Here is a 16,159-nt window from a genome sequence, read left to right on the forward strand (position 1 = left end):
CTAGGAAGTTTAAATACTTTATAGAAAATCAAAATGTTTTTGCTATTTGAGGTCCCCCTTTTGTTGGAATCTGTATGAAAACACATTTACGTACAGATTTCACTTCTGTTTGGTAGGTAAGCTGTTCAACAACCATCAAAGCAATTGACCCACTTTTAGCTATCATGCAAGAGCTATGTGATGCATATGTTCATTAACTTAAAGGAGTTATTAATTTTACTCATTAGTATTACAACATGAATGCGTTCATGCACACTTATGTTCATTATTCACACCTGAAAAAATTCTTTTTTCATCAAGTGATAAGTCATGTTTAAACTGGATCTCTGTCCAAGTAGGACGCTTTTTTTCAACTTATACTCAAAATAGAACATGTTTTACAATTGAATGAATAAAGGGGGTAAGAGCATACATCCATATACTCTTCAGAGCCATGAATTCATCATTCGCTCTTAATTCAACATGTGTTTAAAACTACAAATATTAGTGCCTTTCTTATTCATTTGATAAATTGTTCTTTTGCCTCGTTTTTGCCAAGACCATGACTATCATGAAAAGTTTTAAAGAATCTGAAAATTGACACAACTTATCTATGATAGAAAAAAATCTTTGATAAATTGTTAAAAATATGATAAAATGTATCCATTAAATTGCTAAAGTGCTTTTTATCTGTATCATTTATTATCTCTCTAATAGATAATGGCATGAAGAATTCCATTATTAATATAATTTATATGCCTCTATGAACAAAAGCATGCATAAGCCCCAAGTGTACTTAATAACATTTTCTGTCATTACACATGCAGTAGGAAATAACATCTGATATGAACAAAACCTTTTTTTTGCTGTGGTCATAATTGGAGTGTTATCAAACACTGCAATGAGCTGTGCGTTTTATATTCTATTGATCTATTTTAACCATATTACTACCTGATGTTATCTGTTCATTCTATAAAATTCTAAAGCAATTTTTAAAATTATTTTTTGTCTTTGTATTCAATAGGTATATTAATTTTGTTTGCCAATTTACAAGTATTTTTCATACTTGGTTTTTATTATACAGGGACATCATTTAATTAGGTGACTTAATGGAAATGTTAAAGAACATGTAAGGTCAAATAATTTAGGTGATTTTCTTTTTTATGCTATGCCTGGTGTGAGAATAAAGAATTCCAACAGCATGAGGAGGAAAGGCCTTTTACAAATAGACCTAACTATTCACATACATTACGTAGGATACTTTGGGTCGTGAGAACTAAAAAACCTATCTTAAACTGAAACGTAGCCAAAGAGAACATCTAGTTTCAAAGAGTCCTCTAATGATAGAATCAAGGTCTTAAACTCTGCTGTTTATCTTCTAAATTTTATATTGCCCTAGTTCTCTGGTAGACTTCTACAATATTTGAAGAAATTTTTATAAGCCATTTCTCAAGCTAAAATGGGGGAGAAGAGGTAGTTCCTCAAAAGTATGTTGAATAGGGAAAAATTACACACACACACACACACGGTGGCCATAAAGTTACTATGTTAAACTAGTTTAAATTGCACATGAATTTTACGGACACCCTATATATAAAGTATCCATGACAGAGTGGACAACTTAATACTTACTTGGCAAGTATTTCTTGTGATTGCCTTATCATTTAGAATCTTTAATTCTTTAATAGAATGGACATGAAGAAATGCATCACCCATTGAGTTGCCTTTCCAAGGTCAGCTTCTTCTGATGGAAACATTTGAACACCATTTCTTCCTTTCCCTTCCTTTAATGTTCCCATCGCATACTCACCTCAGCCCTATGTTGCATAGTTAAAATTCCTCATATTTTCAATACCAGGGGAAAATGATGTAATTGAGTTCTGAGTCAATTAGCAGCATAAATCCTCTTAATGATATAAATGTACTGGCTGTTTCCCTAATCATAGACATTTAATTTTCTTTATGTAAATATCAAGTCAATTATCTTTCTTTCTTCCTTCCTTACTGCAACTATATATCTCAGTTCCTCATCCCTGTTCCTTCAACTAGATGCAAACAAATAAGAAGTGATCATGGTCATAAAGAGCCTTTGTAGCAAAAAAAGAAAAAGAAAAAAAATATATATATATGTAATTCTTTCATGTAGCTCAAAGTTCTATCCAGCAGCCTTTGGCCTTTGAACTTTTTTTTTTTCCATTCAGGAAGGATGGACAATAGTTTAAAAATTAAATTGGCTGCAAACATTGAAAACCTGGGTTATTTTATTGTAACACCTGATTCCAGCTTCTTTTGAAAATGTCATATGATTGGTAACCCTAGAACTTGAAACTGATAGGGCTGAGTTGTAGTTGTTGGTACAAACAGGTCACGGCTTCGACAGCTTATCACGGTGGCATTTATGAAAACTCCATTTATGAAAACTCTGACAACTATCATCAGTACTCAGGCATGACTTTTTTAATTACGGAGCCAAAGTTAGAAATCCACTCTTGTGACACTTTACTAGGGACAGGGTCCCAGTATCTAATGTACTTAATATTAACATGTAAGCAGTAGAAAAACAATCACGTGCCCACAAGAAGTAAAACACAACAAACTTCAAGGGGGTAAGAGGGTAAAAAGGAAGAGGGGATAGGCTAGGAAGGAGGGGGATTAATGATGGGCACAATGTGAGAGTATACAGCATACCCTTGGGTGAAGGGCTCAACTACACCTTGGACTTTGGAGGACAAACGCAAACACTATAACCTAATTCTTTGTATCCTCATGTTAATCTGAATTTTTTTTTTTAAGTTAGAAATTGATCTCTGCAAAAGAACAGCTAATATATACATATCTCTTTATGTTTTTGTCTTCTATTGGAAAAGAGTGGACCATAGATAATTGTTAAAAAATGACACCAATGTGGATGGAACTGTGGGACTTTATGTTAAACGAAATAAGCCAGGGACAGACAGTCAAATATTACACCTCCTCACTCACTAAAAATCATTGATTACATGAAAGTAGTGACTGAAATAGTGCTTGCTAGAAGCTGGAAGGGTAATAGAGAGGAAGGATAAGAAAGGGTTGTTTAATGGGTACAATAATATAGGTAGAAAGAATGAGAACTAGGTTGGGTGTCGCTCACGCATGTAACTCCAGCACTCAGGGAGGCTGAGAGAGGAAGATCACCCAAGGTGAGGAATCTGAGACCTGCCTGAGCAAGAGCAAGACCTTGTCTCTACCAAGAATAGAAAAAATAATTAGGTGTGGCTCAGAGGCTAAGGTAGGAAGATTGCTAGCCCAGGAAGGGCTGTTTGAGGTTGCAGTGAGCTGTGATGATGCCGCTGTACTCTGTTACGGAGGGTCACAGGAGTGAGACCCTATCTAAACAATTAAATAAATAATAAGATCCAATGTTAAGGAGACCAGTAGGTTGACTACAGTTAAGAATAATTTGTTGTATATTTCAAAATAGCTAGAAGAGTGGATTTAGAATGCTCCCAACACACATGAATGATAAAGTTTTGAAGTGATGGGTATCTCAATTACTGTGATTTGATTAGTACACAATGTATATCTGTATCAAAATGCACATGTACCCCATAAATATGTACAACTTTCTGTAGCTATAAAAAGTGAAAACATAGATTTTTTTTAAATTTTGCCGACCATTTTCCATGGGGTTACATTGAAAACAATGTGTTAAATTGCAGTTTTTTTATGTTTTCTTTTTTCCATTCTGCCCTCACTTTAGTTCTTTAAAGATGAAACATCTGCTTTCCTGTCTAGAGCTGTTTTCTTTGCAAAGTTCAAGAATAATTAGTCAGTTTATATATATATATATATTTTTTTTTTCTTTTTATAGACTGTACTGAGTTGGAGAGAATATCTAGCTCTGTGGATACAGGACTATTTGTATAGTGCTATAGTGTGCAAGATGGTAATAAATAAATAAATAAATGAAGTAGCTAATGTGTCTTTGCAACAGAATAAATTACTACATTGTGGGACTGGGGTATTCTCCATGCTGTTGAGTAGCATTTTACAATCAACACCTCTCCCCTTTTCAGGATATCGAATCCCTAACAGGAGGGCTGACTGGTTCTAAGGGGGCTGATCCACCGGTAAGTTAGATCCTTCATTAAATTTAACTGTTGATAAACTGAGTTATTTACACACCACATCATCAGGCCATTGCTTATATATTATTAGTCATATACAGGTATTTTTAGGTTGCAATAAATGATGCAAAGTGAGAAATTGCTTTGAGGTGTGGTCTGGTGTTTGAAGCAGTTTTAATAACTCATAAAATTTATCTTCAATTATTGGCACTAAAAATAGAAGTAAAAGCTTCATTGGAGTATCTTCCGTAATTTATGTTCTACTAAGAGACTACACTTGAAAGTTTTTCATTCTAAATATAAGGGTAGTATTCAGGTAGCAATATATTGTCTAGTTATTGTGAAAAATTATGCCCATGTTATAAATAGGATTGATTCTTGATATTGTTGTTTCTTATCTAACCCAGAAGGCTTCTAGAAAATTAGAGGCAGCGTTCTAAAGTTTTTAAGGGTTATTATTTTTAAGCAGTTAGAAGAGATTGATGGTCTGTTATTAGAAGATCTTAGGCTTATCTATGATATCTGATTTCAGAAAACATTGACAAAGATGATATTTCTATGACCTCATGTTTGAGATACAAGCGTGAATTCAAAGAATATATAAAGTAATAAGACATTCAATTTACATCAACAAATAGCGCATTAATTTTCTTATTGTTTTCTTTTTGTTTAGTACAGTTGAATTCAATGAGGGACATAAGGAATCCAGAGTTATGAATTTTTAGCTATACTTCATATAGGCATCTAGGTGAAGAACATAATTCTGTTAAAATGCCCGTGAGGTGTGGAAAGAAAACTTTGCAGTTGTAGCCGTTTCTTTCCCGTCTTACTCGCATGCGTCTCATAATGTCTCATCTTCACAGATTGGCTCCCAAAGTAGGCTAAAACAACAGGGTGTAGTCCTTTTTTCCCCTTTTACTTTTATCCTCTGAATTTATGTCATAAAAAATATCAACGTCATATAGCTACTTACCAGTTCATTTATCCGCTGAACATATTATATTACAGCATAAAGCAAAATGAAATGTAAGTTAACCCAGACAGTACATATATTGACAGGATTTATGGCTAGCTTTATACTTTGGATGCAATGCATGAACCCTGTTCTATATCTGTATGGCATGAACCTGGTATCTGGAAAGCTGTGGATGTGCAGGTCAGTGTGGAACCAGCAGTGTGAGGAACCACTGCCTGTATTGAACCCATGAGCCAGTGGCAGAGAGGTATGGGACAACCCCTGCCAGGATTCCTCCTCAGCTGCAGGCTTTCAGGAGTGAAATTTAGTATATCAGCTTAACCGCAAAAGTTAAGTTTAGTGACACAGACTCAAGCAGACTAATATAAACAATGAGGGGTGTTTCACTTTCTAATTTAGTTTAAGAAAACATTATAGTTTTTAACTAGCTATTTACTTTCATATCATTCTTGAGGTTTTTAAAGACAGATAAGGATAAAAATCTACTGAGAAGTGATATAAGTCAAACCTTAGACTACATGGAACACATGCCTCAACATAGTTTATTATACCATACATGGATCAAGTGTGGAAGAGTTTTATTCTATTTCACAGAACGCTAATAACAGGGTTAACATCAAAATTAAATTTACCTTATTGTCTTACCTAGAAGTTACAGCAAAAAATGCCACTAGGACTTTTCCGTCAAGGCCTAGTTTTTCTTTCTACTTGTTACCTTACAGGAATGTGATGTATAAATTTGTTACCTATGGAACTTAGTACTTTTAATTGTTCCAAGGTTATTTTCTCGAAATTCTAATAGTTCTATTTATTTTTGGAGTGTGGTGAATAGTAAATACTCATGTAATTCATCTCCTTGGGATTGATGTGCACATTGTCTTAAATGTTCTTTAGCTCTACTAATAATTTTCCCATTAGGAACCAAAATTATACTTTCTGTTCTCATTTTAATGGTCTTCTTGATGGTGCTTAGAATTTAAAACAAATTCAATTTTTAGAATGCTCTATGTATACCAAGTTGTATATATTATAAATTGTAAATGATCTTAAACTTAAAAATTTTTCAAAAGTAATGTTAATTTGATTATTAAAAAGATACCAATGGTCTACTTACTCTTTTTAAGGGGGTAAAATAATGTTAATTTAAACTGTGATCTAAGTTAAATTCTTTCAGCCTAAACCTTATAATACTGTATCACTTCTTGTCATTCTCTTGGTTTATTTCAGACAATGTATATTTGCAAATACACCATGAGGCAGGCATTTAGTTAAGTTTAGGGATACCATGGTACACAATATGCAGTTCCTAATTTCAAAATCTTACATTGTAGTTAGGTAGACAGTTTGGTAAAAACCAATGTAAACACAAGATAGGATGAAAGCAAGTAAGAGGAGAACATGACCCGATCAAGGGGAATGAAAAGGAACTGGAACATCACAGAAGATAAATAGGAAAAAATAATGTCTAACTTGACAGTTGCAGATGAACTGAAGTTGCCGAGTGAAGGGATGGAGCATAGTGTTTTAGCAGAGGAATAGCATCTGCATAGGTCAAAAATTAGAAAACAGCCAGGCATAGTGGCTCACACTTGTAATTTAGCACTCTGGGAGGCCAAGGCATGTTGAAAGCTTGAGGTAGGGGTTCGAGACCATCTTGAACAAGAGTGAGACCTTGTCTCTACTAAAAATAGAAAACTAAGCATTGTGCTGGGTATATGTAGTCCCAGCTACTCCAGAGGCTGAAACAAGTGGATCACTTGAGCCCAAGAGTTTGAGGTTGCAGTGAGCAATGATGACACCAGGATACTCCACTTAGGGCAGCGAGGGTGACAGAATGAGACTCTGTCTCAAAAAAAAGGGGGGGCGGAGAAAATATCACAAAATATCATCATGTGTCTGGATTCTGAAATAACGTAGGGAGACGGAAGATAATGATGACAAAGAAGGCTGGAAGTTTGAGCCTGGATGAAGGAAATTTCATGAAGGAAATTTGTACTCTATACTGAGGATATAAGCAAGAATTAAACTCTTCAAACAGGAGAGTCAACTAGATCTTCTCATTAGAAACATTGCTTGGTACTTATGGGAGCATGGATTAAAGAAAAAGCTAAAGCAAAGAGACCAGCGAAAAGACTCTTGTAGTCAACCAAAAGATGATGATGAAAATGCAAAGTGGTTTATAAAAGTAATGAAAGGCAATATCTCATGAGAAACTCAATATGGTAGAACCTCCATAGTCGACCACTTCCCTACATTGACAATCTGCTTAAGTTGACCTAATTTTCATGGACTAGACTTGCACCAAGTGTACTTATTAGTACATTAGGGCTAGATGGACACCTCTGTATCTTGATGACTTTGTCAAAGTCCCTTAGGTTCTACTCCATTTTAAGAAATAAAACACTAACTGATTAATATAAACATGTAGAGGGGTAATGAAAATGCACAGCAATGGTTTGGTTCAGGAAGACACAGCGACTTTGTAAGAATAGGCAGTTTCAAAGGAGAATAAGACCTATTAAGAAGTCAAGGCTGAAATTTGAACATTCTGTTTTAGCAATTGAGTGGATGAAGAAACTTATGACGTAGAGCATTTTTGAAGGGAAAATGAGGAATTCAGTTTAGCACACATTAAAATCAGCTGACATAGTTGGGAATATGTAAATGATTTTGGAACTTAAAAGTAAGATCTCATTTAAAGCTATTTATTTGGACATTCTTTTTTTATTTATTTATTTATTTTTAATGTTGGGGATTCATTGAGAGTACAATAAGCCAGGTTACACTGGTTGCAATTGTTAGGTAAAGTCCCTCTTGCAATCATGTCTTGCCCCGATAAAGTGTGACACACACCAAGGCCCCACCCCCCCCTCCTTCCCTCTTTCTGTTTCCCCCCCATAACCATAATTGTCATTAATTGTCCTCATATCAAAATTGAGTACATAGGATTCATGCTTCTCCATTCTTGTGATGCTTTACTAAGAATAATGTCTTCCACGTCCATCCAGGTGAATACGAAGGATGTAAAGTCTCCATTTTTTTTAATGGCTGAATAGTATTCCATGGTATACATATACCACAGCTTGTTAATCCATTCCTGGGTTGGTGGGCATTGAGGCTGTTTCCACATTTTGGCGATTGTAAATTGAGCTGCAATAAACAGTCTAGTACAAGTGACCTTATGATAAAAGGATTTCTTTCCTTCTGGGTAGATGCCCAGTAATGGGATTGCAGGATCAAATGGGAGGTCTAGCTTGAGTGCTTTGAGGTTTCTCCATACTTCCTTCCAGAAAGGTTGTACTAGTTTGCAGTCTCACCAGCAGTGTAAAAGTGTTCCCTTCTCTCCACATCCATGCCAGCATCTGCAGTTTTGAGATTTTGTGATGTGGGCCATTCTCACTGGAGTTAGATGATATCTCAGGGTTGTTTTGATTTGCATTTCTCTAATAAATAGAGATGATGAACATTTTTTCATGTGTTTGTTAGCCATTCGTCTGTCGTCTTTAGAGAAAGTTCTATTCATGTCTCTTGCCCATTGATATATGGGATTGTTGGCTTTTTTCATGTAGATTATTTTGAGTTCTCTATAGATCCTAGTTATCAAGCTTTTGTCTGATTGAAAATATGCAAATATCCTTTCCCATTGTGTAGGTTGTCTCTTTGCTTTGGTTATTGTCTCCTTAGCTGAACAGAAGCTTTTCAGTTTAATGAAGTCCCATTTGTTTATTTTGTTGTTGTTGCAATTGCCATGGCAGTCTTCTTCATGAAGTCTTTCCCCAGGCCAATATCTTCCAGTGTTTTTCCTATGCTTTCTTGGAGGATTTTTACTGTTTCATGCCTTAAATTTAAGTCCTTCATCCATCTTGAATCAATTTTTGTGAGTGGGGAAAGGTGTGGGTCCAGTTTCAGTCTTTTACATGTAGACATCCAGTTCTCCCAACACCATTTATTGAATAGGGAGTCTTTCCCCCAAGGTATGTTCTTGTTTGGTTTATCAAAGATTAGGTGGTTATAAAATGTTAGTTTCATTTCTTGGTTTTCAATTCGATTCCAAGTGTCTATGTCTCTGTTTTTGTGCCAGTACCATGCTGTCTTGAGCACTATGGCTTTGTAGTACAGACTAAAATCTGGTATGCTGATGCCCCCAGCTTTATTTTTGTTACAAAGAACTGCCTTAGCTATACGGGGTGTTTTCTGGTTCCATACAGAACACAGAATCATTTTTTCCAAATCTTGAAAGTACGATGTTGGTATTTTGATAGGAATGGCATTGAATAGGTAGATTGCTTTGGGAAGTATAGACATTTTAACCATGTTGATTCTTCCCATGCATGAGCATGGTATGTTCTTCCATTTGTTAATATCCTCTGCTATTTCCTTTCTGAGGATTTCATAGTTTTCTTTATAGAGGTCCTTCACCTCCTTTGTTAGGTATATTCCTAGGTATTTCATTTTCTTTGAAACTATGGTGAAGAGAGTTGTGTCCTTAATTAGCTTCTCATCTTGAATGTTATTGGTGTACACAAAGGCTACTGACTTGTGGACATTGATTTTATATCCTGAAACATTACTGTATTTTTTGATGACTTCTAGGAGTCTTGTGGTTGAGTCTTTGGGGTTCTCTAAGTATAAGATCATGTCGTCAGCAAAGAGGGAGAGTTTGACCTCCTCTGCTCCCATTTGGATTCCCTTTATTTTCTTGTCTTGCCTAATTGTATCGGCTAGAACTTCCAGCACTATGTTGAATAGTAAAGGTGACAGAGGACAACCTTGTCTGGTTCCAGTTCTAAGAGGAAAAACTTTCAGTTTTACTCCATTCAGTGAAATATTGGCTGTGGGTTTGTCATAGATAGCTTCAATCAGTTTTAGAAATGTGCCACCTATGCCTATACTCTTCAGTGTTCTAATTAGAAAAGGATGCTGGATTTTATCGAATGCTTTTTCTGCATCTATTGAGAGGATCATGTGATCTTTATTTTTGCCTCTGTTAATATGGTGGATAACGTTTATAGACTTGGTATGTTAAACCAGCCTTCCATCTCTGGGATGAAGCCTACTTGATCATGATGAATGACTTTTTTGATGATACGCTGTAATCTATTGGCTAGGATTTTGTTGAGAATTTTTGCGTCTATATTCATGAGTGAGATTGGTCCGAAATTCTCCTTTTTGTTTGGGTCTTTTCCTGGTTTTGGTATCAGGGTGATGTTTGCTTCATAGAATGTGTTGGGGAAGATTCCTTCTTCCTCAATTTTTTGGAATAATTTCTGCAGTACAGGAATAAGCTCTTCCTTGCAGGTTTGATAGAATTCTGGAGTGAAGCCATCTGGACCAGCGCATTTTTTGGTTGGAAGCTTTTTTATTGTTTCTTTGATCTCAGTGCTTGAAATTGGTCTGTTCAGGAGTTCTATTTCTTCCTGGCTGAGTCTAGGGAGAGGGTGTGATTCCAAATATTGATCCATTTCTTTCACATTGTCAAATTTCTGGGCATAGAGTTTCTGGTAGTATTCAGAGATGATCTCTTGTATCTCTGTGGGATCAGTTGTTATTTCCCCTTTATCATTTCTGATTGAGGTTACTAGAGATTTTACTTTTCTATTCCTCGTTAGTCTGGCCAATGGTTTATCTATTTTATTTATTTTTTCAAAAAACCAACTACTTGTTTCATTAATTTTCTGAATGATTCTTTTGTTTTCAATTTTATTGATCTCTGATTTGATTTTGGATATTTCTTTTCTTCTACTGTGTTTAGGCTTAGATTGTTCTTCTTTTTCCAATTCCATAAGATCTCTTGTGAGATTGTTGATGTGCTCTCTTTCTGTTTTTCGAATGTAGGCATCTAAAGCGATGAATTTTCCTCTCAAAACTGCTTTTGCAGTATCCCACAGGTTTTGGTAGCTTGTGTCTTCATTGCTGTTATGTTCAAGGAAGTTAATGATTTCCTGTTTTATTTCTTCCTGCACCCATCTGTTATTCAACAGAAGATTGTTTAATTTCCATGTCTTTGGGTGGGGTCGAGCATTTTTGTTAGAGTTCAGTTCCACCTTTAGTGCCTTATGGTCTGAGAAGATACAAGGTAAAATTTGAATTCTTTTGATTCTGTTGATATTTGTTTTGTGTCCCAGGATATGATCAATTTTTGAGAATGTTCCATGGGGTGATGAGAAGAATGTATATTCTTTATGTTTGGGATGGAGTGTTCTATATGTGTCTATCAAGCACAGTTGTTCTAAGGTCTCATTGAAATCTCTTATATCCTTGTTTAATTTCTGTTTAGAGGATCTGTCCAGCTCTGTAAGAGGAGTGTTAAGGTCCCCTGTTATTATGGTATTCTCAGATATCATATTTCTCAGACTGAGTAAGGTGTGTTTCAAGAATCTGGAAGCATTTAAATTGGGTGCATAAATATTTAGAATTGAAATGTCTTCTTGTTGTATTTTTCCCTTGACCAATATAAAGTGACCATCTTTGTCTTTTTTGACTTTAGTTGCTTTAAATCCACATGTATCTGAAAATAAGATTGCAACTCCTCTTTTCTTCTGAATTCCATTTGCCTGAAAAATTGTCTTCCAACCCTTGACTCGGAGCTTTAATTTGTCTTTTGAAGCCAGGTGTGTTTCTTGCAGACAGCAAATGGATGGCTTGTGTTTTTTAATCCAGTCAACCAATCTATGTCTCTTCAGTGGGGAATTCAAGCCATTAACATTTATGGAGATAATTGATAAGTGTGGTAGTATTCTATTTGTCTTTTTTTGTGAGAGTCCATTGCTTAGTTTTATCTTTTGCATCAGTGTGGAGGTTAGGTTCTGTCCTTTAATTTTTGAGTTCTTACTTTGCTGCTGATCCATTGTGGTGGTCAGTGTGCAGAACAGGTTGAAGTATTCCCTGTAGAGCTGGTCTTGTTGTGGCGAATTTCCTCAATGTTTGTATATCTGTAAACGATTTGATTTCTCCATCAATTTTTAAGCTTAGTTTAGGAGGGTACAGAATTCTGGGCAGGAAATTGTTCTGTTTAAGTAGATTAAAGGTAGATGACCATTGTCTTCTTGCTTGGAAAGTTTCATTAGAGAAGTCTGCGGTCACTCTGATGGATTTGCCCCTGTAGGTCAACTGGCACTTACTCCTGGCAGCTTGCAGAATCTTTTCTTTTGTCTTGACTTTGGACAGGTTCATCACAATGTGTCTTGGAGAAGCTCGGTTGGAGTTGAGGCGACCTGGGGTCCGATAGCCCTCTGAAAGCAGTGTGTCAGAATCTTTGGTGATATTTGGGAAATTTTCTTTTATAATATTCTCTAGTATGGCTTCCATTCCTCTGGGGCATTCTTCTTCCCCTTCTGGAATTCCTATAACTTGTATGTTGGAACGCTTCATAAAGTCCCATAATTCTGACAGTGAATGTTCTGCTTTCTCTCTCTTCTTTTCTGCCTCTTTTACTATCTGAGTGATCTCAAAAACTTTGTCTTCTACCTCTGAAATTCTTTCTTCTGCATGGTCTAACCTGTTGCTGATACTTTCCATTGCATCTTTAAGTTCACTAATTGACTGTTTCAGTTCCTTCAGCTCTGCTATATCCTTTTTATATTCTTCATATCGTTCATCTCTTATTTGATTCTGTTTTTGAATTTCCTTTTGGTTATTTTCCACTTTATTAGCAGTTTCCTTCATTGTTTCCATCATTTCTTTCATTGTTTTCAACATGTGTATTCTAAATTCCCTTTCTGTCATTCCTAACATTTCTTTATAGGTGGAATCCTCTGCAGTAGCTACCTCATGGTCCCTTGGTGGGGTTGTTCTGGACTGGTTCTTCATGTTGCCTGGAGTTTTCTACTGATTCTTCCTCATGAGTGATTTCTTTTATCTGTTACCTTACCCTAATTTTCCTTTCACTTCCTCTTGCTCCTTAAGTTCTTGTGCCTGTGGACTAAGGGTTACAGGACCAGAAGGGTGAGAAGGTTGAAGAGCAAAAAAGGGATGAAAGAAAGGGGGACCGAGTGATAAGAAAAATAAAGAAAAATAGAGAAAGGAGAGGGGGTGGGTAAAAGGAATATTGACAAAAAGAAGAGAGGCACAGAAAGAGGGAGACAGAGCAATATAGGTGTACAGTAGGGTACTTAGATACAACCTTAAAAAAAAAACACCTTCTGGGGGTGCCCAGTTGGGTGGTTCCCTTGAGGTCAGCAGCTCTTTGCTAACCTGATCAGACATAGTACCCCACCTCCACCAAGTAGAGAGGAAAGACAAAAATGCTATAAATCAAACCAAAACAAGCAAACAGAAAACTTTATGGGATAAAATTGTTTGGAAAACCAAATAATAGCGGTAGAAACACTAACAAAAATGAAGTTCTAATTATTGAAATAGGCAGCAATGGGAAATTATAATTAAACTAGAAAAATTGAGAAAGAAAAAGGATCTGTATGGAAAAGGTTGAACTTAAAAAACAAAACAACAATCAACAACATCAAAATAAACAACAAAAAAAAACCAACCAAACCAAAAAAAAAAAAACCACAACCAAAAACAAAGCAGTATGTATGTGTTATTGAATATTGTCTGGGCAACACGTGGTCTTCTGGGGTATGAGATGTTAATCACAGTTCTGATATGACTGGAGGCTGCTAGTTTCTCAAACCCCAGCAGGTAGACACCCTAAATCTCTCTTCAGCCCACTTAAAAGGCAATTTGAACTTGTTCACTTGCTGAGCAGAAGCTTTCCCAGGGAAGTGCTTGTCGCTGGAATCACTGCTGAAGTCGCTATCCACTTACCCTGTGTGCCAAAACTGGTCTCCCTCTGCCCCTGAGGGTTAGGGCGGCAAGGAGGCTCAGACCCCGCCCTTAGGCTACTTGGTCGCTGGGTTACCATCTCCCACCCAATTCTAGCTCTGCGACCCTGAGGGCGGAGCTTGCCGGGGCAGATCGCTCAGAATGGCTGCCTGTGACCCAGAGCCAAATACTATTAGCTCCGTCTGGCTCAGCGGCTCAGACTGGGGCCCTAGACAAAGGCCAAAGTTCTCCGCACTCCCGCTCAGGCTCTCCCCAAGGCAGTTCAGCTGAGTGCCAAGTCCAAAGACACCAAAACAGTTCACAGGTAAGGCCTTTCTGGTTTGCAGTCTCGCTGCTACTGAACTTACAGTTGTGGGTGGGTTTAGACAGATTGAACACATGCGACCACTTGCTGGTTTTCCACTGTTTTAGTCCTCCTCTTGGGGTCCAGAAGTGTCTTGCTGACTCCCTGTATCCTCTCAGGGGTGATGATAGGCGGATCCCACCAGCCAGAGATGCCTGGAGTCCTATCTCCCCAGACTCACGGTGCTCAGATGCAAGGAAGCTGTTACTTGGCTGCCATCTTGCTCCGCTTCCTCTTTTTTTTTTTTTTAAGACAAGAGTCTGACTCTGTCTCCCTAGGCAGAGTGCTGTGGCGTCATAGCTCACAGCAACCTCAAACTCTTGGGCTCAAGCAATCCTCTTGACTCAACTAAGTAGCTGAGACTACAGGTGCCCACCACAATACTTGAATATTTTATAGAGATAGAATCTCGCTCTTGCTCAGGCTGGTCTCAAACTCCTAAGCTCAAGCAAACTACTTGCCTCAGCCTGCCAGAGTGCTAGGATTACAGGTGTGAGCCACCACACCTGGCCAATGGACATTGTTGGAATTATTGGAGTTGACAAAAATACCTCCCTAAAAATTGTATACAGAGAGAAGAGAAGAGAGTAACAGAATAAAAGCCTTGGAGAAGAAAAATATTTAAGTAGGTTAAAAATATGCCTTAAAAAAGACAAAGCAGAGATGGATACAAGGAAGGAATCCCAGGAAGGGGAGAGGTCATAAATGCCAAGGTTGAAAAAAGGGTGGTAGAAAAGGTTATTAGCAGTTTCATAATGTGGAAAGTTCCAAAAGAACTGTGTCCATTGTATTTAGCAACAAAAAGATAAGCGGTGCTTTAGGTGGGATATTTTGCATAAAGTTAAGTTTCCAGTAGCCTAAGGATTAGATAGAAAACAATTGGATTCAATAGCAATATAAAAAGCTTGATTATGAAGAAACTGGGAAGAGGTAATAGACAGTATAAGAAAGTCAATTATTTTAATAAAAGAAAATTTGAGTTTGTATGTCATCACCTGGGTTCTTGATTTAAGTACTTCACAACTCAGACATTTCCATGTGTTAATAAGATAGTGGTCATGCACATGAGTGATGAAGTAAAGATGGAATGCAGCTTGTTGGAATGGGTGACACCAAGGAGTATGGAGACCAGAGTGCCGCATGAATTTTATCTATGGGCCCTGCAGTCTTTTCTACCCACATTCACTGCCTATTAGGATGGTTCCAACCTATTTCATACCTTAAGTGTAATTTAGGCAATGATAACTGAAAAACTAATATCCCTAGACTGCATAACTCCCCTGAACTTCAGACTTGTGTGTATGACTAAATATTGACATATACATTTGTATATCCAACAGGAATTTAAAACATAACAAGTTGAAAACTGAGCTTCCGATCCTCTCCAGCACTCCCTGCAAATTTCTTGTAGTTTACCCTGTATTAGTTAATAGCTATTTCATGCTACTCTTTGCAAAAGCCAAAGCCTTAGTGTCATACTGTGGGCTCCATATTCACAATCTATCCATAATGCAATCACTTCTCATGACCTCTCCAAAACTACCACCCTGTTCAAAGCTACTGTTCTTTCTCAGCTGTCCAGTCCAGTGCACCACGCAGGATAGGTTTTATAAAACTCAAGTCAGATCATGTCACATTTAGGCTTCAGCCTTTGTTAGCTTGCCATCAGAATAAAATCCCCAAAGCTCATGGAATAGTTTCTATGCAATGGTTTTAGGAACTCATCTCCCACCTTTCTCTCCATAAGTCATTCCAATCTGGCTGTACTAGTCATTTTGCCACTCCTTTATACAATCAAGCTTGTTACTAGTGAGGAATTTTACACTTGCTATCATTCCTTCATCTTCCCATGCTTTCTCTTCAGATGTCTTCAGGTGAAGACATCTTATTTTCCTTAGATCTTTGCTCAAGTGTTACTTTAACATAGAACTCCTCCAAAAAACACTCAGTATTCTTTTCCCTGTCCCTATG

General features: G+C 36.9%; 1 protein-coding gene across 1 annotated transcript in view; it reads left to right on the forward strand.

Annotated features, from left to right (window-relative positions):
* PPFIA2 (PTPRF interacting protein alpha 2) overlaps positions 1-16,159 on the forward strand; it is a 512,563-nt gene that overhangs the window by 79,399 nt on the left and 417,005 nt on the right. Inside the window, exon 2 of the mRNA XM_053585751.1 lies at positions 4,035-4,088. Coding sequence (XP_053441726.1) covers positions 4,035-4,088 — 54 coding nt within the window. The remainder of the gene's footprint in view (positions 1-4,034; positions 4,089-16,159) is intronic.

Source organism: Nycticebus coucang, chromosome 3 (assembly GCF_027406575.1).
Source record: "Nycticebus coucang isolate mNycCou1 chromosome 3, mNycCou1.pri, whole genome shotgun sequence".
NCBI lineage: Eukaryota > Metazoa > Chordata > Mammalia > Primates > Lorisidae > Nycticebus > Nycticebus coucang.